The sequence below is a fragment of the Heteronotia binoei genome, chromosome 4, assembly GCF_032191835.1.
Source record: "Heteronotia binoei isolate CCM8104 ecotype False Entrance Well chromosome 4, APGP_CSIRO_Hbin_v1, whole genome shotgun sequence".
NCBI classification, from domain to species: domain Eukaryota; kingdom Metazoa; phylum Chordata; class Lepidosauria; order Squamata; family Gekkonidae; genus Heteronotia; species Heteronotia binoei.
Window position 1 is genome coordinate 27,401,209 of NC_083226.1, and position 23,518 is coordinate 27,424,726.

Consider the following 23,518-nt stretch of genomic DNA (forward strand, 5'->3'; position numbering starts at 1 on the left):
GGGTGGTGGTAGGGTTGCCACATCCAGGTTGGGAAACCAGGTTTGGGGATGGAGCCTGGGGAGCACAGGGACCTCAGTGGGGTACAATGTCACAGAGTCCACCCTCCCAAGCATCCCTTTTCTCCAGAAGAACTCTCTGTAGTTTGGAGAGGAGCTGTAATTCCAGATTCCCCAGGTGCCACCTGGAGGCTGCCATCCCTAGCTAGTCCCCTAAAACTTTCGCTTGAATGATTTGTTATTTTTTAGGGGTATCAGTGCCCAGACTAGTCAGATCTTGGAAGCTAAGCAGGGGTCAGAGCTTGGTCGTATTTGGATGGGAGACCTCCAAGGAATATCTAATTTGTGCCTCGAAAACCCTACCTTAGGTCAGCTGTGTCTTGATGGAACTTTCCATCTCCTGCTTGCTGCAATAGCGTGACAAAGTTACTCCTCTGGCGTTACTCTTTGGGCTTGGATTTCTTTCTCTTTTTAATTTTCTCTCACTCAGGAAAACTCCCCTCATTTTGGTATCCTTTTTGTTCTGGTAAAATCGAGAACTAGTCAAATTTTGGCCTGTTGCCATGGTAACCTCTGTTGTAATTATGGGTGCCCGCTCGGGCTTAAGTTCTACAGCCACAAATATAATGGGTTTTTTTGTTGGGGGAGGACTGGGTTCACTTCCAAGTAAACAGCCTTTTTTTAGGCCGTCGGGGTCCCTCGAGAGGTCCCTCCGCTTTTCTCCCCAACGGCCGTTCCGCAAGCGCAGCGGATTGGTTGCGCCTCACCGGAGGGGGCGTGGCTTCTGGCGCAGCGGGGCCTATCGAGGGTGAGCTTGGCGCGCTCCTCAGTGGCTCCGTCGGCGCTGTTTGGCAGCTGCACTCCGCACCGGAAGTTGGGGAGGGGGCGGGAAGCGGCGGCGCCTGAAGGGTGTGTGAGGGGGGAATGCTGCTGCTGCCGTCGTCGCCGGCGGCGGGCCCAGTCTCGGGATGAGCAGGAAGGGTCGCTGGGTGGGCGTCCAAGAGCGGTCGCCCCCGCGCGACACGTACCGAGTGACGCCGCCGCCGTCCCCGCCGCCCTCGCCCCCTCTGTCGCCGGAACCGCCCCCGGCCTCCGCCGCCCCCGCTTCCTCCTCCTCCGTGCCGGTCTCGGTGCCCGGGGGCGGCTTGTTTTCCTGGCTGCGCGGACGGCGGCTGGGCCGGGGCGGCTGCTTCGTGGAGCCGGCCAGGGACACGTTCCGGGCCTTGACCGGGCTTTACGGCGCCATCCAGCCCGTCGACTCGGTGTCGCCTATCACCCGCACGCACGGAGCCGTCTTCAACCTGGAGTACTCGCCCGGCGGGTAAGGGCGACGAGGGAAGGGGGTGGGTGGGATTGGGAAAGGGGCGCACCTCTTCCAGAAGCCTCCGCTGGCTTCTCTCCCGTTGGAAGGCTTTTGTGGTCGCAGCTAACGAATAGTGTTGCTTCCACATATATCTCTTTAAAGCGGTATTCTTCTCTCCCAGGCTCCATAGAGAAGATCTGAGGTTCAGTTCCGAGCAATACTTTTTTGTCTCGCAAGGTAGTAAGCGTTAGAAAAGACTGCTCTTCGGGACCCTGGAGAGCTGCTGCTATTCGGAGTAGACAATAAAGACTCTTGATCGATCGATGATCTGATCGATAAAGGAGCTTTATGAGTTCAGGATTTGCACCTGAAAGGGCCTGGTTTCAATCCCTGACAGAGTGAAAGAAAGCTTTATTTGCGGTTAAGGACTATTAATCATAAGAGTACATTCGCATCAAAACCGAATAGGTTAATTCCAGCACACAAAATCTGTTTAGACAGTCTCCAGGTAAAAGAATGAAGTAGTAGGTGATAGGAAAGGCTTCTCCTTGAGACCCTGGAGAGCAATTGCCAGTCCGAATAGGTGGAAACTTATTACTTAGTTGTCTCTTCCCCTCCGTTTGCTCATGCACTTTTCAAGATTGTTTTTTGCTGTGTTGAAGAGGCTGTATGTCTGTGTCAGTGCAGGAGTGCATTGCTGGCAGGATGCTATAGAGGTCAGTTCTGCAAGAATTGCTTGCCCAGCATACAAGGCAGAATGGTTCTCTGGAGACTGGGACAAGTAATGCAGGAATGTGGGGTTATGCACTACATTGTGCGATTGCATCCAGTCTAGCCTTGTCCTGAGATAGAGGAAAGTGTGATGATATTTCAGTTGGAGAAAAGCATAATTGTGCCAGGAAAGATTTTCAAGTCATTAAGTGCTTTAAATGTTCATGTGGTTTTGACTAATATCACAGTGGGACTTCCAGCAGTTAAGAGTGGAGGTGATGGCATCATAATGCAAACATTGCTCAGCATCACCTCTTTCTTGCCTGCCCTTTCTTGATCTGAGGCCAAATCCTCCTTTCATTAGGACCAGCACGGTGTAGTGATTAACAGCAGCAAACTCTAATCTGGAGAACCGGGTTTGATTCCTCACTTCTTCACATAAAGCCTGCTGGGTGACCGTGGGCCATTCACAGTTCTCTCAGAGCTCTCTCAACCCCACCTACTTCACAAGGTGCCCATTGTGGGGAGAGGAAGGGAAGGAGATTGTAAGTCACTTTGAGACTCCTTAATGTAGAGAAGAGCAGGCTATAAAAATTTACTCTTCTTCATGGCCCCTTGGGACAAAATTATGACGCTTCAGAACTCCAGATTTGTAAAAGATACATCTTTCTTGGCAGTCTGAGTGATCAAATGGTAAGCGGGTCAGGAAGGCTCCACATTGCTAGTATTTCAATGGCAGTGGAAAACCAAATTAAATAGATGGGCTTTTCAATAGTAGATAATGTTTCTAGTTCTGTGAAGCTGTTTTAATGTGTATTCTACATATAAATCTTAATTGCTTATCTGATTTTATCATGTATTTTTAAAATCATTGTAACATGCCTTGAATCCTTTTGGAAGTGAGCTAAAATATCTTAAAATGTAGGAAGTATACAAGAACACCTGCTGTGAAGGTGGGAGGTCTCTCATGTTTGTTTTTTCTACAGCTTGATATATTATAGCACAAAATATTGCCTGTATCTAAGAGGCCCATATGTTTCTGTATCAGAAGCATCTGAGTATTGTCAACTTTGCAAGTTGATATTATTATTATTATTATTTGCTGCATTTGAAGTCTGTCTGTCTCACTGGGACCGAAGTTGGATTACATATATAGTAAGATTGATTCAGTAAATCAGCAGGCAAATTACAAAGTATGGTAAAACATTTGAATCGAACAGCATAGATAAAACAGAATAATTCAGCAAGGCTTGCTACTCTGTACTTTTATATATCACTTTTTTAAAAAAACCACAAAAGATACAAGAGTATTTCACATGGCAACATGATAAAATTGTCCCCATCATCAACAGTTCGGGGGAGGTGGGCATTTACATGTGCCTCTCTAATAATTTTTTGTGCCATCCTCTACTAGTGACCACATTGGATTCCCCAATAAAGAGCTGATGGTGTTCAAAACATGTTGGTATGGTTGTATTTTGCCATTACATAAACACACTTGCAACTCTTGTGGATTCCCACAAGGTAAAACCTTTTGCAGGTTTTATGTGGTAGATAATCCCCTGCTCACCTATCATTAGTAGAATTATTTTTCTAGTGCTGATGAACAGAACGTGTGTGTGAAGTGCCATCAACTTGCTTCCAACTTATGGTGACCCTGTGGATTAATTGCCTCCAAAATATCCTGCACTAACAGCCTTGCTTAGGTCTTGCAGCCTGAGGCCTGTGGCTTCCTTGACTGAGCCAATCCATCTTGAGTCTTCCTTTTTTTCTGCTGCCTTCAAGTTTTCCTACCGTTATTGTCTTTTCCAATGCATCTTGTCTTTTTGCAATATGACTAAAGTGCAGTGGCCTCAGTTTAGTCATTTTAGATAAATTATCTTGGATCTTGGTTGCCAGCAACACATCTTTACATTTTGATTTGAGTCCAGTAGCACCTCAAGAGACCAACAAGATTTGTGGCAGTATGAGCTTTTGAAAGTTCCCTTTGTCAGATACTTTCCTGTCCTTATATTTAAGGATCTTTTCTAGTTCCTTCATAACTGCCCTTCCCACTCTCAATCTCCCTCTGATTTCTGGGTTGCAGTCTCCCTTTTGGTTGATGATTGAGCCAAAGAATAGAAAATCTTTAACAATTCCAATTTATTCATTATCAGTCTTAAGGTTTTATAATTTCTTGTTAGTCATGACCTTGTGTTCTTGATATTCAGCTGTAAACCTTCTTTCGTAATTTCTGCTTTAACTCTATTAGTATATAGACTGAAAAGACAGAGAGATAAAATATATCCTTGTGTGATCCCTTTGCCTATTGGAAACTATTCTGTTTCTCCGCATTCTGGCCTAATAGCTCATGTATAGAGTATAGCTTGCACATCAAAAAAGTCAGATGTTGTGGCACACCCATTTATTTTAAAACCAAGAATAATTTTTCATGATCTCCAAGGTCAAAACTTTTGCTGTAATCTATGAAACACAAGCTTTCCGCCCCCAACCCCCTGAAATTTTCTTGTATGCTCCAGTAACCACCATTAATTTGCAATAGGATCTCTAAAGCCTTTTCCTTTCTGAATCCAGCCTGGACATTCTCATTCCATATGATATGAGTCTTTCCTGTAAAAATTTTAAGTGTCACTTTACTCAAATGAGAAATTAACATAGTAGCTGTTCCAGTAGCTGTTACAGTCTCTACTCTGGAGAGCCAGTTTGGTGTAGTGGTTAAGTGTGTGGACTCTTATCTGGGAGAACTGGGTTTGATTCCCCACTCCTCCATTTGCACCTGCTGGAATGGCCTTGGGTCAGCCATAGTTATCACAGAGCTTGTCCTTGAAAGGGCAGCTTCTGGGAGAGCTCTCTCAGCCCCACCCACCTCACAGGGTGTTTGTTGTGGGGGAGAAAGATAAAGGAGATTGTGAGCCGCTCTGAGATTCTTGAGTGGAGGGCGGAATATAAATCCAATGTCGTTGTCTTCTTTAACTTTTTTTTCTTCAGAACTGCAATGTAGATTTGAATGTTGTTTTGCTTTCCATATTTGTTAGCTTATTCTTGTTAAGATTTTGATGAGCTCCTTTTCTGTGGCTTGGAATAGTTCTATTGATATCCCATCTACTCCTGATGATTTGTTTCTCCCAGTTGCTCTCAGTTCAGTTTTCACTCCACTTTCTAAAACTGTAGGTTGGAATAGTTCTATTGATATTCCATTTACTTCTGGTGATTTGTTTCTCCCAATTGCTCTCGATGCAGCTTTCCTTTCACTTTCTAAAACAGTAGGTTGTTCTTCAAAAGATTCTTCTTGGAAAGAATCTGCCCTTTAATCTCTTTTGTATAATTCTTCAGTGTGTTGTTCCCATCTTTATTTTGTCCTGTGCACTTAATGTACTTCTGTATTGACCTTTCAGCACGCCTAACCATGCTTTAAATTTCCCTTTGATTTCTTTGATCCTGTGGAAGAGATTTCTTGTTGTTCCTTTTTTGTTGTTCTCTTTTATTTCATTATTTATTATAATAGTTCTCTTCATCTCTGTATGCAAGTTGCTGGAATGCCGCATTTAGAGCTGGCTAATTCTGTCACATCGACATCAAATGAGAAGGGAACACTCCCTGGAGAAGATCCTGATGCTAGGAAAGACAGAAGGCAAAAGAAGGAGGGGATGGCAAAAGATGAGATGGCTGGACAGTGTTACTGATGTAACAAACACAAATTTGAACAGACTTCGGAGGATGGTGGAAGACAGGAGGGCCTGGCGTGACTTTGTCCATGGGGTTGCAAAGAGTCGGACTCGACTGTGCAACTGAACAACAAAAATTTCTGTCACCTTTTGCTTTTACTTGTCTAGCAATTTTAAGAGTTACATCAGTCATCCATCAAGGCTTTTCATTTCTTTTGTCTACAGGAATGGACTTTGCATATTCTTCCTTGATAATATCTCAGATTTTGTCATAGTTCTTCTGATTCACGTTCACTTGTTCTTAATAATGCACATCTGTTCTTTGCATGATCTTAAAATCTTCAGGAAGGTTGTTTAGAGGGTAATTTGGCACTATTAGAGTGTATTTTGATACTGTTAACATTTTAGTGTTTTTTCTTCAGATTTATTCTAATTTGCAATATTAACAGTTCATGGTCTGAACCACAATCAGTTCTGGTCTTGTTTTAGCAGACAGAATAGAGCAACTCTGTCTTCTGCTCCCAATTAAGTAATCTATTTGATTTGGCCATCTGTTGAGGTCCAAGTATAGAGTCATCTGGTTGCCTGAATCAATGAGAAAAATTTCTTTACCCATTGCCTATGCAGATATTCAGTCTCTTAGAATGTTCTTGCCCTTTTTGTGGATCTTTTTACAGCTTAGATAAGTCATTTGGTTGACAGAGGATATGAATAGGGGATGAATAGGCTGACAGAAAGATTAGGGCTCACCTGAATCATAGTTAGGAGCATGCGTGTTTGCAGCATCTGAATTTCTTCTGCCTGATCACATGAATATGTGCCTTTTTGAACAGGCAAAGCCTTCAGGAATGACATATTTAGAGCATATTGAGAGTTGGCCACTGCTCTGACATGGGAATTGGTAGGTTATGCAAACATGAAATTCATGAATTGAAAATGCTGTAACTGAAGTCTCTGCTTAATGTACAGCCCAGTTTCAGGGTTGTTGGCTAATGTGAAAACTTACAAGCTAAGCTGCAATTAAAAAAACTAATTCTTATGCAGCTATTTTCAAATTGTTTGCCTTCATAGAGCACTTTCCATGCTGGTTTATGCACCATGGAACATGAGATGTTTCTTAGGAACTTATTAAGAAGTTATAAAGAATGCAGTAATGAAGAGCAGCAGCCTTGAAATGTAGCTTGTATGCCATTATTGGCCTTTAATGTATAACTAGAATGTTCCATGTGCTCTTGGACTTATTCACAGTTCAGGCCATCAGTGTCCCTTGTGAGCAGTGTGTGTCCCTTAGAATATCCTCGCAGATCTATTCCAGTGTACTATCAAGGAAATGTTCCCTGGCCAGAGCACTTGATATGGAAACTGTTTGAAAGCCATTAGCCCAACAGATTAACTTTTGGCCAGTGAAATAATATTTTGATAGAAGTTCACATATACATAAGCAAACCAGTGTCTTCATGTTGATCTGTAACATCACTGTAGCTAGAGAAGTCAGGCTTTGTTTCTCCATTCTGTTTTCTCCCCAAGTTTTGAAAACACTGTAGAAGTCATGGTAGAGACAAGACTTGGATCCAAGGAAAAAAGTTTTTCTCTGCTTCACAGTCATCTCTAACTTTGCTAGCTGTATTCTGTTGACCCCATCTCAGTATTTGTTGAATGGGTCTACATATCAGTTATGGGCCAAATCCTTATTCAGTATTCCTCCAGAAAACATTTTTGTTGAATTCAGACAACTTTTTTATGCATTCTTGCTCAATTCCCCTTCTTATTGCAGTTCCCATCTTGCATGGTTTTTGTACATGCAGTTCCCCTAGTCTACAGCATAGCTTGGCAGGTGTGTGTGTGTTAAAGGAGAACCCCTATTTCTGTTTCAGCAGAAAAGCTAGCTGGATCCAACCCTTTGTCACAGTGATCCTATTTTCTAGTCAAAAGCAGATAGTTGATCAGTTCTACAGTACAAGTTTCCCGTTTGGATAGTCCAAGCTAACCCAATCTTGGATGCTTGTGTCGCCCTTGCTTAATATTTGAATGGGAGACTATCAAGGAGGTCCACGGTTGCTATGCAGAGGCAGGCAATGGCAAATCATCTCTGAATGTTTCTTGCCTTGAAAACCTATGGGGTTGTCATAAGTCAGCTGCAGCCTGACAGCACTTTCCACCAACACCACAATACAAGAAAGCTAAAGAACACACTATCTGAGTATGTTATCAAGTATTGTATTTTAACATTAGTAAGTGGAGTGTTCCAAAATTAAATACATGCTCTTGCTTTCACTCTGGAATGGTCTTTTAAGCCATTGTTGCTCCAGCACTAGGAAAGAGTCCTCTGGGATGCAAGGGAAAAGCTGCCGTGGTTAGCAGCTGCTCTGGGCTTTTGGCCAGAAAATTGGTCTTCCAAACATCCCAAGTAACACATTTATACTATGCCACATGCACCACTAACAGATCTGGTGTATCGTGGCTATTGCTCACAATTAGTAATAGTTAGTTGAATCTGGTGGATTTGAACCCATTTGAATCCAAGGCAGAAAACATTTGGGGTACTTCTTGGAGGAAATAGCTAGATCAGGGGTGTCGAATTCATTTCTTATGAAGGCCGGATTTGACAAAAATGAGACCTTGTTGGGCCAGACCATATTGGGTTGGGCCAAGTCATGTCAGGCTGGGCCATGTGTGTACCTATTTAAGATTAGGTAGCAGAGATATAAATTTTATAAAGAACACAGACAAACACAAATATATATTTCTTAAAAACTTAAAACATGCTTAAAATGTTAGCACTCATTGGTCTTAAGGATACTTTCTTTGTATTTATCTGAGCAAAGGAAGCTCTGCCTCTTTCCTTCCTTCCCCAGCCAACAGAGAAAGAGGTGCTTAGCTCAGTAGCTCTGCTGTGCAATTGAGAGAGCCTGGCAAAGCAAGCTTTTCCTCCCCCCTTCCTCCCAAAGGGAGGAGCCTCAGTCAGTGGAGAAAATAGAGGCTTTGCTCTGTAGCTCCTGAGCAATTGAGCAAGCCTTGCAAAGCAAGCTGTGCTGCAGAAGAAAGTAAAAGAGAGGGAGAAGGAAGTAGATGACAGCCAGTTGCTTGGGGGCCTAATAGGAGCTCTCCAGGGGCCTAATTTGGGCCCGAACTGCATGTTTGACACCCTTGAGCTTGATTATCTTTTCTTAGTGTGGATTCTTGTCTCAGGTTGTTCCCTGCTTTTGGTTAGATGTAAAGATATGTGGTGAGGGAGTACTGGAAGATGATACAACAAGAAATCTCCAAAATTTTGGGTTACGACTTCAAGAAAACTGCAGAGACTTTTTTGCTTGGATTACAATTAGAAAAATTTGCAAAGGAAGACAGGATTTTAATTTGGTACTTGCTCTCAGCTGCTAGGATATTGTATGCGCAGCTGTGGAAACAAGGAACAATACCAGAGAAATGGGATTGGATTGTGAAAGTTTTATCGTGGAGTGAGATGGACAAATTAACTAAAACTTTAAGAGACTATGACTTAGATTTATTCAAAAAGGAGTGGAAGAAATTCAAAGGATATATGGAGAAAGAGTGGAACGTAAAAAGACATTGGACAATTTTTTAGTATTAATCAAAAGTATTACATTTTGATAGATTAGTGGTACCTTTAGAATTAAACTCAAATTTATAACTTCGGGGAAGTCAGTATTGGAGGGAGGGGGGTGAAATATCATATGGGTTAGTATAAGAAAAAGATAATTAAATATTGTAACCATATGTTATTAATAAATTGTTAAAACACAAGATGTAAAGATATGTGTTGCTCTCTCCCCTCTAGCTTATGGCTGCCAAAATGGGGTCTGCTTGTGCTAATGCAGCCGCATTGATTTTGCTGTCTGTGGTGCCCTAAGAATTTATCCTATTCCCATCCAGCATGGCTCTAGTGGTCAGCGATAAAGCTGCCCTGTGCTATCTTATGTTTAACTATTAGCATCAACTGGAAGGAGAATTTGTTCAACTCCACTGCTGTCCTCTGGGGAGAGCCTTTTCTCTACTATTCTTTTGAAAGGCAGCTTTGCTAATGCATCATTTTTAAATGGTTAATAGAAGTATAACAAAGACAGTAAATCAATGGTTATAAAATTTAGTTCTAAATCATAATTAATTTGTAATTTGTACATGTACATGAGTGGCCTTGTGACAAACAGTTGGAGGAGAGGCAGGGAAGGGGAGGTACCTTCTACCACAACTGCATGTGTTTCACTTGGTTGAGGAGAGGACCCAACCTGGAGAGATGGATTTTAGAATTAAATGGAAAGGATCTGTGGATGTCGCTCTCTCAAAAAAATAAGTTGCTAGACGGTTTCCTTACATTCCCTTTGCTGTCAGGTGAAGGCGGTCTAATTTCCCTATGTCTTAAGGGCTTTTATTTCTCCTCTGCTGAACTGGTTATGCATGGTTTATTTTGTCGGCAATTTCTATTTTTATGTTTTTGTCTGCTGGTTAATCACCAGTGAATACACTTAATTGTTCTGTTTTTGTTATTGTTGCTGTTCCATTTTATGAAATGCTAAGGAACACGCTTTGTAGAAAAGAGGTTTAAAAGTATTTTTAAATACCTTAAAACATAACAGACCGCCATCTTTCCTTTAACCATCTATCTATTCATCCCTGGGCCCAAGCGCTTTGTATCTGCATATGGATGCTAGGGATTTTCCCTGGCACTAGAGGGTAGCTTGTGTGACTCATCCTAGCTCTGGACAGATGTTCTGAGAAAGCAGAGATGGTTGACAAAATCAGGGTTTCTGTCATTAAGGTCATGTATGTTCCACTTCCTGTGCATTGGGGCTCTGTGCGTTCCATGGGCTATAAAAAGAATTCATATTTTTAAGTGATTTGAACTGCCTAACAAACTAGGTGTTGTACAAACATATAAAGAGAGGGGCCCTGCCCAGTCTAATTGCAGTGAGTTTAAAGTCTAAGTAGTTGATTCAAGAGAGAGAACAGTTTGCGGCTGGTATTCTGAAATCACAGAGTGCCCGCTCATCCTATGCTTCCCTTCTTGGGACTCTCCAGTGAGAAGCAGGGTGGACGCATTATCTCACCTGCTAATTCTTACTGTGGGGAGAGCTTAAAGAATCCACAGTTGAATCAAATGTATGAGATCTATCTGATCTGTAAATGTTTCCAGTACTGGAGATTCTGGTGTCTTTCACACAGGGACTTAATTTTGTTGTTTCCCTGTTGCTGGTGTGGCTGCAGATGAGTGCTTCAAAAATAGTGCTTCTGCATGTGAGGTTTCCTCATAGTTTCATTTCCCCAAGCCACCAGCAAAAGTATAACAGTGTTCTAGAGCTGATTTTTCTTTACAAATAAAAAGCTCCTTGATAGAAGAACAGTGTTAGGAAAAATGACTGCCACATGGGCTAGAAAACCTGGAATTTTTGCCTACACAGCAGCTATCCAGGCTTCACTGCAATCTTTCCTAAAACTCCGGAGCAAAACAGGTTGGAAGAAAATTGGAGAACTCCCCGAGGGAACCTTCAAAGGGGCAAGAATGCACCACAATGTTTTGGGGAAGCAAGAAAACACACGCACACACAGCTTCCCAACACCATTGAACTCAGGGCAGATAATACTTGTAGAAGAAACCTCTGTGTTCAAATGTTTACAGGAATCTCCAAGTTTGGACATTCAGGTTTTCCTGTAGAGAGTTGGGAAGGGAACATGTGTGAGTATGATGTCAGCTTCCAGTCTCTCTTCAGGGATGGTAATTGAGGAGTAGCAGCATGTGAATAATTGCAGGGCTCGCCAAAATGGTTACTGCATTTCTTACAAATGAAACGCGTACAGCAGGCATCAAAGACATAGCAGTATTTACAGATAGCTTGAAGACATCTTCAGTGTACAGTATCAGGAGGTCCTTGGCTCCCCTTCTCTGGAATAGCTTTGTTCCGAATCGTCAGTAATACCAATGAAATCAGACAAAGTGGAAGGTTGATCATAATAACGGCCAAATAATATGCAGTCATTTCAGCTGACTGTGGATTTAAACCTATAAAGTGTGACTTTAATTGCTGTGCTATCATTGGGCATACAAGCAGACAGGATTGTCTCTTTCCCTTAACTAGACAGTTGCTAAGCTCCAGATATCACTTGGAGTGAGGCACATGCCTTCCCATTCAGTGTTCTTCAGACTATAGTGAATATGGAGTTATATATTTATGTCATTTGTGCACGGCCTTTCTTCCCAGTGGAGACACAAAGTGGCTTCCAACACTCCCCTTCTCCATTTTATCCTCACAACAGCCCCATGAGGTAGTTATGCTGACAGTGTGTGACTCACCCAGGGTCACCCAGCAACCTTCCGTGGCAAAGTGAGGATTCTAACCCTGCTCTCCCAGAACTACGGTAACTCCTGTCCCATCTCATTGAAATAAGAGGTAATAAGTTTAATTTGTGATAGCAAATCCAATATTCCGTTATGGAGCAATTTGACCCTTGAAGCAGTTCTCCTTTTTCTTCTGTTGGTTTAAGCCGTGAAATACCTTCAGACTTCCACATATGAAGTATATAAACGTCACGTATCACTCAGGAATTTTCCCTTTTCTTTCTCTCTCCTTCCCTGTTTAGGTCAGTGCTGACTGTCGCTTGTGAGCAAACAGAAGTCCTGCTTTTTGATCCCATATCTTCAAAGCACATCAAAACACTCTCAGATGCTCATGAGGATTGTGTAAATAATATCAGGTAAGTCTGCCGGCACATGGAAACCGGTTACAGTTGCCTGAAATATCACTAATATGTTTTGACTCCTAGTTTTGATGTTTGAACATGCTGTGAGAGGACATCTACATCAGTGCCCTTAAAAAAAAGTGTTTATTTTGCACCTGTCAATAGTTAATGTGATTTGTTGTACTAATGTCTTTTCTTTGCTGCACCCCACAGCTCAGGAAGCTGTGTACCATATCATGTATTTGATTCTCATTATGACCTCATGATGCAAATCAGAATCTGTGCATAGTGTTGCTACCAAATACTAGGGAACTTGTTTCCAAAAACAATTAAATGGCGTGGTCGAAGAACAGCAACTTCAAAAGCAATGCCAGCCAAGATCTTGCAAGACTAAATCATGAGATTTTTGGCAGCCGTTTTTGGAAGCCGTTTTTGGATTTCTAAGCTACCTCTTACCAGTGGGAGGTCTGTGTGGGAGGCAGTGTCCTGAGACAAAAATTAAAAAAGAAAAATAAGTCCTTGTCCAGTTACAGGAAGCTCTTACTGTAGAGTTCCTTCTTGGTAATTACTGGAGCTACTTGGAAACGACAAGGGTAGCTCTAGCGGTCTCCAGAAATTGCACAGTAATCTTATCATAGAATTCCTGGCCACTCCTAGAGCTTACAGCCAGTTACACATTCCCCCAATGAGCTGGAGAAGGGGCCTATCAACAAAAGCCCCATAACATTGTATCTCAGGCAGAAGACCCTAATCATGCTGTATTATTGCCTAACAACCCCAAAATGTCTGACAAGATTTGGAAATGTCATCGGGGGGGAGGGATTTCCCATTCCCCTGTAGATCTCTTCTTCTGTAGTCATTAAACCCAGCAGGAGCCAAGGAATAGTTGGCCTACCCATCCACATAGCCTTGTCCTGCATTCCAGTTCTTTGTGTGAGTTTGATGTTTGACAAAACCTGATAGCTTTTTCCCATATGGTCTGAGTGCAGTCACACACCATGAAATATAAAATCTTCCCACTAACTGTTGCATCCATTTCTGGACTGTAACCTTGATTCCACTCAGCAGCAACAACAAAATCTGTCCTCAAGATGGTTGAATGTTTGGAGGGAGTCTTGCTTGTCAGGAAGCTGGAAGCGTACTCGTTTCTTCTGACCAGCTATCTTGTATCAAGTGACACCTTTCTAAATAAATTCTTTGAGGTAATAATACTCCAGTCTTTGTGTTTTAAGCCTTTTAAGTGTCCTGGAGTGTTTGTGTTTTTTTGGCCTGGGTTAGAGATTGTCAGGGCGAACTGCTAGCACTTTGAGAAAATTAATGCCTGGTTTTAATCATGAACAAAGGAGAAGGAAGTTGTTGAAAGTCTAAAGCAGGAATTCAGGAGTCACACTCAGAATTAAAACTGCACAAAATAAGCCATGGAGCAAAATGCTCTTGGAGTCATCTTGTTTAAGTTTGTTTCATTTGTGTGTTTTTTTAAAGCAGGATTGTATATTTAAAGCGGCAAAGAATGCTTTTGTTGAGTGTTTGAAGCCATCTGGGTGCTTTGTCTCGGCAATCTTGTAGTTAGGTTCATATTCTGTCTTCATATTGTAATTGGGGTGGCCGAAAGGCCGAAAGGTTGCTGCAGCTGCTCGTAGATTCTGCTATTGATCACCAAAAGGAAATTTGTTATTCAATAGTAGCAAGGGTCTCAAGTCAGACAAGGGGTTTGCTCATCTTATTGTTTGTTGGAATAGTTGATTTCGTTGAAGTTTTGAGACCAGACTGCATTAAAAGGATTCTGAAGCCAGTAGAAATGTGTGACTCTGATTCATGTTTCTTAACTCATTGCTCTCAAATGCACACCTGCAGTCCAATAATCTAAAAGACCTATAGGTCCACTAAGGTTCCAGAGATTTTTCACTGGGGATCTCTGCCAGTAGAAGTTAGGCAGAAGGTGGGTGGAGGGGAGGGCCTTTTCAACTGTGGAGCTAACTCTTTGGAACAGCCCCTACCCCCCAGGTTTGCTTGGTGCCATCTTTGTTGGTGCTTAAGCACCAGGTGATCATTTTTAGTTTTGTATGGCCTTTTGGTGTTTTGTTTCTTCTGTTGAATTACCTGATTCAAATCCACCTTTTTAACACCCAGGACCTGCCCATGGTTAAAGTAACTTTGCTCCACTGTTTGCTGCTTCTGCTTCTAATTGGCTAGCAGTTAATGAATCTTTTTTTGTCCTGTAGTCTTGGTCATTTATTGTATTGTGTTATAGCAGTGAACCATTTTCAAAAAACAGTATTTTTCCAAAAGTAGGGCATAACTAAGCAACGGCACTCTATTTTTGCTCTCTCTCCCTGTCTCTTAGTTTTAAAATGCTTTGAAAATACTTTTTTGCCCTTTCTCAGTTGCATTCATTACCGTTGTCCAAGTTTTCATTTTGTCAACGATCTGTGTGAACATTGAGAGATTAAACTGTTTCTCTCCCCATCCCTGGTCCATTTGCAGGTTTCTCGATAACAGACTGTTTGCCACTTGCTCTGATGATACTACAATCGCACTTTGGGATCTGAGGAAGCTAGATGCCAAAGTGTGCACTTTGCATGGTCACACCAGCTGGGTCAAGAATATCGAATACGACACGAATACAAGGTTGCTTGTAACTTCGGGGTTTGATGGAAATGTTATCATTTGGGAAACTGATAGGTAGGTGAACTTGGTACTGGATGTCAAGTGCTGTTCCTTGAAACAGAATGTGGAAATAATCTAAATTGTATCTGTTCTATGTGCATCTTAAATTTATGTAAGGTAGAGGGATGTCCTTGGTAGGGGGTGTGAGAGCTGCTTCCTGGTAAAACTGCTCTTGCATTCATGTCACCTGCCCTTAGTGATCTATCACCATTACCAAAATTTTAGCACACAGGAATACCTAGTAGGCCAGCTGCTGGTGTAAAAGTAACACCTTGAACAGAGAGAGGGAATAAGAAGAGTGCTTGCGAGACTGAGGGTACCCCTGAATATAAGGTTGAGGGAGGGGTACTTGTGAATTTCCTGCATTGTTCAGGGGGGTTGGACTAGATAAGCCTGGAGGACCCTTCCAACTCTATGATTCTATGACTGGAGTTCTGAAATCTACCAAGCTGATGCAAGCAGTGTGACCCTTTCTCTTTTTCCCAGGTGCACTGAAGATGGCTGTCCTCACAAGAAGTTCTTTCACACCCGATTTCTCATGCGTATGAGGTTGACACCAGATTGTTCCAAAATGCTGATCTCAACCTCTTCCGGCTATCTTCTGATTTTGCACGACCTTGACCTAACCAAATCTTTAGAGGTGGTCAGCTATCCGATTTTGAGAGCCAGGAGAACTGCATCCAGTTCAGGTGAGTCTTTGTGTTCGTCTTTTCCTACTTTACTTGACCAGAAACAGCTTTCCTAAATATTGGTCACTGGAGTCACTCACAACTATAGACATAAAGCATGTCATTTCAGACATGCGGTGCTGGATATCATGGAGCTGATTAACTAGCCTCCCAAAGTGACCCACAAAATCTGACCTATGCCAATTTTGGTTTTGGGGAGTTCAAGTAGTCTGTTCTTATGTTCATGGAATTTCCTTTCAAGTGTTGAACTAATGTCTGTGTGAACAGTTGCTGGGATCCTGCAAACATATTAAAACAGTTGTTCCATACCCCCTTCCCTTAGCTTTTCCCCTTGTCTAACGATTGCATGGAATCTGTTGGTAGGGCTGGCTGGCTTTTATCACCCATTTATTTCATTGCTGCTGGTGATCTTTTTTGCTTTGGCTTGCCTTTGGAGTAGAAGTAAAGCCACATCATTACGATTGGGAGAATCTGGCTGTGTGCTGCAGGACTTGCCTTGAACAATTAAGCTGCCTTATACCAAAGTTGCATCCACTACTCTATTCTTTTTACAATAGACAGCACTGATTTCCTTCTTTCTGCTCATCCTATCCCAGCCAGTGCACAAGTGCCAACATCACCCTGAGGGATGTTCTTGGGACTTCCTGCCGCTTGTATTACAGCAAACAGAAGCTTAGAAAGCACAATTCCATCCCTCTTCTCCAAGGGGACTGAAAAGAGGTTTAGACTTGAGATGGCATTAGTAAGTGAGCTCTAGTGCTGTTGTAAGAAGAATGTTGTCCAACTGTGTTAAAAGTTGACTGGGAAAATATTTTCTCACTGTTATGAGTGAAATGTGCCTCCAATTTCAATTGTAATTTTGGCTTCGATCTTGTTTGGGTTGTCTGTGGACTTCTGGGAATACTTTGCAGATTCTTCTCCCTGAGGAATTCTGCCATGTCGCAGAGGACTCTGGAGCACATTCTAGGATATGAGCTTGCTTGCGTGAGGAGGGGGCCTGTAGCTCAGTGGTAGAACATCTGCTTGACATGCAGAAGGTCCCAGGTTCGATTCCTGACATCTCCAGTTGAAAAGACCAGTAAGTAGGTGATATGAAAGAAGCTTTGTCTGTGATCCTGGAGAATGGCTGCCAGTCTGAGTAGATAGCCCTGACCTTGATAGACCAATGGTCTGCTTTGGTATAAGGCAGCTTCGTATGTCTGTATGTGCTGCAGAGAACACTGGCCTGTTTGCACTGTCCATTGTCCCATGTAAACACAACACACTCTACACTTACATACCCCATCTGTGTATCTATGTGTGTATGTGTGCACTATACTATTTGTAATGCATTATTCTCAATTTTCTTATGCCACAGTGGATTGTTGGAACTCTCTGTCTGGGGCAAGTGATGCTCTGTATTCTTGGTGTTTGGGAGGGACAACAGTGTGAGGGCTTCTAGTGTCCTGGCCGCACTGATGGAGCCCCTGATGGCACCTGGGTTTTTTGGCCGCTGTGTGACACAGAGTGTTGGACTGGATGGGCCTTTGGCCTGATCCAGCATGGCTTATGTTCTTAATTTTGTAACTCCATCTTTATTTACAATTGGTGGTGTATATTCTCTCCTGTACTTATTGCATTGCTATAAATTGTATAATCTGCCTTGAGTGTAGCTGTCTATAAATGAAGGAAATAAATACATGGTGGTTCCTTGTGGCTGCACAGTCAGGAGTGGACTGATCACTGAACTTAAGAGAAATTCCCAGCTGGCCACTGCTTCAGAGGGCCACTGGTAGCTAGGAGCAGACACAGCCAACTAAATTATAATTGGCCTATCATATATGCCTGAATAACAACCCCAAAAGAAAGTCATTTGTTTCTTTCAGCAGATGCTGTAGCAAACCTGCATGGAAGAAAGGCTTTAGAAGTCGCAGAATTAATGGGCTAGAAAAGATGAGTGATGTTGTTTCTGTTCATTTGCTTTGGCATGACACTCCTTTACCCCTTCCCAGATCTGGCGTCTTCCACCTCTTCTGGACCAAGAAGTGCTGGATCTCCCTGTCAACAGAGTGACTTAAGCCCGCTATCAGAGAAACACATGGTACGAGCCACCCAGCGAGAAGGTGCGTTAACATAGTGGACACACATTGGTTTTATGAGGGATGTGTGTGGAGGGTGATGACAGAGTGACTGTCGATGTGCTGGCTTCTGATTTAGGGCTAAAGAAGGTTTGTCTGGTCTTGCCTCTTAAGTTTAAGTCTCATTACAAGTCAGTTCTTACGAGTAAACTCCTCACTTGATAACTGCAGAGCCAGTGGTGACATGCATGTGTAAATAAACTGCACACAGATCTTCAGCATAGCATTCCTCTACTTTTCTTCTTGGTACTCTGATCATCATTCTTAAACCATGCATGGTTAGTTTTAGTTGCTGTGTCTGTATATCATATGTACGTACTTTTTTTTTTTCTTAACTAGCAGTTTTCTGGAGGTAGAGATAGGTACAAAAATGCATTACCCCTTTGAAGAAGGTTTGCTGCAGCTTTTTATAAATGTGAATGAAGTGGGCTGTAACTCATAAAAACTGCAGGACTTTTAAAAATATAAATAATTAAAGGCTTCTCATGTTTGGCTTTTATACTGGAGTGCTCAGCACCACAGTCAGTGACAAGGTTTCTTTTTAAAATGGAATTAAAATGGGAATAAAACCAAGTAATTGTAATTGTTTAAAAAGCCAAATTTGGGGATTCCTGCTATTAGAGCAGTTGGCCAGCAGGAGGCATGCAGTGCTGCCAGTTTTGCCTCTGACTTTTGCAGGGCTAAGGGACAAACAGCCATCTCTTCTGACTTTGCAAACCGACACCAGACTGAAATTCAACACAAGATAAGCTGCCCACCTACCCATGGCATTGTTGGCTTTGTGGAAGATGTGACCATATGTAGTGGCCATCCAATAATATGCAGTGAATGGACAACATTTGACCAGTTGACTGAGTGGCAGTGCTAGCTCTGTGTGGATTAGCTTTTCTGTTTGAGGAAAGTTGGTGTGATGGGATAGTTTTGCTTCATTTTGCAAGAGTGGGAAGAAAATGTTAGGACATGAAATATCAAGAGGCTTTGGAACCCTGATCTTCAACCTAAGGGGGTTTGAAGAGTCCATCTGCTGGGTTGCGAGCTCCTGTGCAGCCACCTTTGCATCTTTTTCAAAGAACCGGCTGGTGGTGGTCATGCGTGGAGATTAAGGGTCCCATGCATCTGACATCTCCTTGTATACCAGCACTGGAGGTTCTGGTGAACAGATCAAGGTCACACTGGTAGAGGGTGCCCAGGCAGGTTCAGAGATGCTCTCCCTTGCCTTTTCCCCTCTTCTCCTGGCCTGGCCTGTTTCCCATCACTCAGTTGCTTTCCACCTTTTAGCAGAAAGCACCCCCCCCCCCAAATCAATGAGGTCAGAACTCTGGCTCTTCCTGTAAAGTGCTTTCTGCTCAGTCCCATTCTGCTTGCCTGGAAATTAAAGGTGGGTCATGACTCTTGAAAGGGAGAAGATCACAGCTACAGAGACCAAGAGACTTGGGGGCTTTGGGAAGGGAATGCTTGTGTTCTGGTCTAAAATCCTCACCTTTTTCACTACCCTTCCTAGGCCTTCCATGTAATTCTTGGGCAGCTAGCTGAAACTGAGTGAATATTTCCTGGTACCTTTTGCTAGAGCCTTAAAATGAACAAAAACAAATCCTTAAATACTTATAATTGTGCCATGAGTTCGATCCCAGTAAAAGCTGGTTCAGGTAGCTGTCTCCAGGTTGTCTCAGCCTTCCATCCTTCTGAGGTTGGTAAAATGAGCACCCAGCTTGCTGGGGGGAAAGTGTAGATGACTGGGGAAGGCAATGGCAAACCACCCCGTAAAAATCTGCTATGAAAACGTTGTGAAAGCAATGTCACCCGAGTCGAAAATAACTGGTGCTTGCACAGGGGACTACCTTTACCTTTTTTTTTAAATCATACACAGAGCATAGTGTTTTTTTCAGGGTTATAGTGCCCCCAAAAGGCAAGTCTCTGCCCCAGGGAGTTTATATGCAAGATTGTCCCCTTCTGTTGTATTTATGGTTCTGGAGATATGTTGACTTCTAGAAGTCATTCACTGCCACTGTGCCTTTAGTCTGTGTGTTCCTTTTCTGGCAGAAAAGCTGCTTGGGAAATAGCTTTCAAAATGCTTTCTGTCCCCCTCACAGGTGGATCACCACGCAATAGCCTTGAGGTTTTAACCCCAGAAGTTCCTGGTGAGAGAGATCGGGGGAACTGCATTACATCTCTGCAGCTCCATCCCAAAGGATGGGCGACGCTTCTTCGGTGCTCAAGTAACACAGATGACCAGGAGGTAAAGCTGATGGAGGGGTGGCATCTTAAATATGAGCTGACAGGAGGGAGGGATGCATAACCAAAGAGAACTTAAGAGAAGCCTAAGCTGTTTTGTGGTCTTAAAGTCTAGCTGGGACAAAAGGGTACTTTCATCTCAGTGAAGATAGAGCCAGGTGGGGTGGTCCTGTTGATCTGAAGCAGTAGAACAGATTTTGAGTCCAGTGGAATCTTTAAGACTCACAAAGTTTTATTCGAGCTTTCGGATGTACACACACTTCCTCAGATGCAAAGAAATGGAAGTTAATGTTTCATATATATATTTATGTATATAAACGAATGCTTGTACAAATTAGCATACAATTTAATGGAGATGTTTTGACATATGCAATAAGAAAGATGCTTTTACACATTAGTCTTCTGCTTAGACATATTTTTTGCTCCAATGTCATCCCCCCCCCCCCCCGGTAATTGAATCCAAACATATTGTGGCCTATAAACTGAGCTTGTTATTACTGTTTAGTCTTTAAATGTGTTTAAAAACATCCTCATTAAGTTGTACGTTAATTAACTGTTCATCTATGTAGAGGCATCCTATATAAATGAAATGTTGACTTCCTTCTCTATGTATCTGAGGAAGTGTGCATGTACAGGAAAGCTCATACCTTGAATAAACTTCCATTGATCTTAAAGATGCCACAGAACTCAAAATTTCTTCTGCCATTTCATTGTGATTCTCCCCCCCACACACACACACACCTCAAACTTACAATAGCTGTCTGTGGCTCTGACTTTGAACAATGACTTTGACATGTTTCTGGCACTGTACCTGCATATAGCTCACTTCTAGATACGATTATCTGATTCACTGGCCCTTTGTAAGACTTGAGGTTGCCTATTATGTCCTGCTCTCTGATGACAAATGGGGGGTGGAGCCATTCCCATTCCACTTTGTTGGTGTGTCAGTATCACAGAGTGTAAAAGAAATTTACCCATACAGCCCGTATTGCACTGAAATTGTGTCACTGGCTCCTCTACATGCAGTTCTAGCATGATAGTCCATTGCACTGACTTAGCCCTTCTGTGGAAAGAATTACTGTTAAAAAGAAGCCCTGCCCATCTGTGCAACCAAAAGGAGCAAAGTGGCTGGCCTTAGATTTGCTTTTATGTGCTGCTTTCATTGTTTCTCAGGAGACAGAGGACAGGTACAAAGAATTAGTTCTTTGCAGGGTGATAGCTGATGGAATTTGGAATGTGGGCATGGCCAGGAGCTTAAATTAGCTTTGAAAAGGGGTAATAGAAGATGGGTTTTGTAGTGTGCATGGTAGGGTAGCCAAAGGAAACTTCCACATTCGTATTGGCAGGATACCTCTGAGAATCAGGCTCTAGGGTCAGATAGCAGCAGAGAGCATTTGGCTTCTCCTCCCTGTAAGCTTCTCCAGAGTCATCTTTCAGACTGTATGCATTGAAATCAACAATGTCTGTGCATGGTCAAAGTGTACGCAGATAGACTGTCTCTCCACAATCAGGAATGTTCCCAATCACAGGCATGGAGTCTGCGCATATGCTTTGTCAACATGTAGGTGCCCTGTTGACATTCCAGCAATTGTGTGGGGTTCAGCATATCAGCTAGAAAGGGCTCAAGGCATTTATCTAGTCATTTGTGGAAACAGGATGTTGGGCCAGATATGTCCTTGCTACGATCCTGCAAATTAATCCTTATTGCCTTCTAGCTGTTAGTGTGGTATAATAGTTAGAATTACTAGGAGCCTGTGGTTCCTAGTTCGAATCTCCACTCTGCCATGGAAGCTTTGTTTGGGGACCTTGGGCCTGTTACACACTCTTGAGCCTAGCATATCTTGCAAAAGTGTTGCATAGGTCAAATGGTGGAGAGGAGGTGACATAAGCCATTTTCAGATTCCACTGGGGAAGAAAGCAAGGTAATAATGAAGTAAACAAGTCTTGGTTTGTGCACGTGGGGGAATGGACCTTGGACGTAAATTAATTCAGTGTCCCATTTCTCCCCCTTGCTATAGTGGACATGCGTCTATGAGTTCCAGGAAGGCACACCTGTGCGGCCAGTATCTCCTCGCTGTTCCCTTCGACTGACTCACTGCATCGAAGAAGCCAACGTTGGCCGGGGTTACATCAAAGAACTGTGTTTCAGTCCCGATGGCCGGATGATCTCCTCCCCACACGGCTATGGGATCCGCTTGCTGGGTTTTGACACCCAGTGCAGCGAACTGGTTGACTGCTTGCCCAAAGAAGCGGCCCCATTGCAAGAGATCCGCTCGCTTTACTCTCACAAAGATGTGGTCCTGACCACCAAGTTCTCTCCGACGCACTGTCAGATCGCCTCTGGGTGCCTTAGTGGTCTCGTTTCTTTGTATCAGCCAAAGTTCTAGGCACCTCTTGCCTCGAAAGGAACATCCAATGTTTTGGGTTTTTAAAAATTAACTTCAGTTTAGTTTAGTTGGAGTGTTCTTTTTTAAAAATAAAAATAAAAATCCTGTAAATTTTGGACAAGTTCAGAGTTTCTCAGATCGGTGGACTGAACAGCGACACGAGCTTGGTCCAGCCCTTGGGAGTGCGTGCCTGTCTTATCGATTTCTGTAATGGAGCATCAGAGTTTTTCTGCGCTTTCTTCGTCTCTGCCCTTTCTGGTCCTGTTGTTTGGATATGGCACAGCGACACCTGCAAGTCTTGTCTTTCCACGTGACTGTCAGATGGGCTTGAGCGGAGGGAAAACGCTCAGTTAAAAATACATTTGCTTCTTTGTCTCAAAGGAATTGGACTTCAGTCCCTTGGCCTCTTCAATTTTTTCTGGATTTTATGATGGTTTTATTATTTCCTACTCTTTCTAGGTAAAGGTGAACTTTTTCTCTTACACTTTAGACTAGCCACCGCCAGCGAGCGTATAACTTTCTTGGTGAACACTGACACTACCTTTTCTGTATTGTTTTGCTGTAGTTCAATCTGTTGGCTGGTGTGTTTTTAAAAATTACATATGACTTATGCTCTCGCTCTCTCTCCCCCCCTCTCTCGTCTAAAACCCAGGTGGGAAGCACGGCTGCCTTTTCTGGGTTCGTTAGAAGAAGAAAAAAGTTTATCAAGGTGAATAGCTTAATATTTTGTCTTCACGAGTCCTGTAAAATAGCACCTTCTAGAGCGTAGAAGGAAGCCATTTTGTTGCTCACTCTTTGTACCCAAAATTCTGAGGATGCAAATCTGTTGCACCAACCTCATTTAAATCAAAGCAAGGAGGGGAGCAAGAATTCTTGGCGCACTTCACGTTGATATAAATGACATTTGCATGGTAGAACTTCCTGCCAGATTGTGCCCAGTCTTCTGATGGGTTGTGAAAGGGTGAGGTTGAATAAAACCTTTGAAAACCTCCAGTGCATATTCACTCGGTTCTCTTTCCTTGTGCAGTGTTCCTAAGGTTAGCTGGCTATCCTTGGC

The 23,518-nt window shown here is 42.8% G+C and overlaps 1 protein-coding gene and 1 non-coding gene across 2 annotated transcripts; both read left to right on the forward strand.

Annotated features, from left to right (window-relative positions):
- Positions 1-950: 950 nt before the first annotated feature.
- DCAF10 (DDB1 and CUL4 associated factor 10) lies at positions 951-23,454 on the forward strand. The gene is made up of 7 exons (XM_060237011.1): positions 951-1,318; positions 12,271-12,384; positions 14,854-15,051; positions 15,523-15,725; positions 17,717-17,827; positions 19,933-20,078; positions 22,093-23,454. The coding sequence occupies exons 1-7, from the start codon at positions 966-968 to the stop codon at positions 22,459-22,461; spliced, it is 1,494 nt and encodes a 497-aa protein (XP_060092994.1). The 5' UTR covers positions 951-965; the 3' UTR covers positions 22,462-23,454.
- Positions 16,717-16,790, forward strand: TRNAV-GAC (transfer RNA valine (anticodon GAC)). Its single transcript has one exon. It is a non-coding gene; the product is annotated as a tRNA-Val (tRNA).
- Positions 23,455-23,518: the final 64 nt, after the last annotated feature.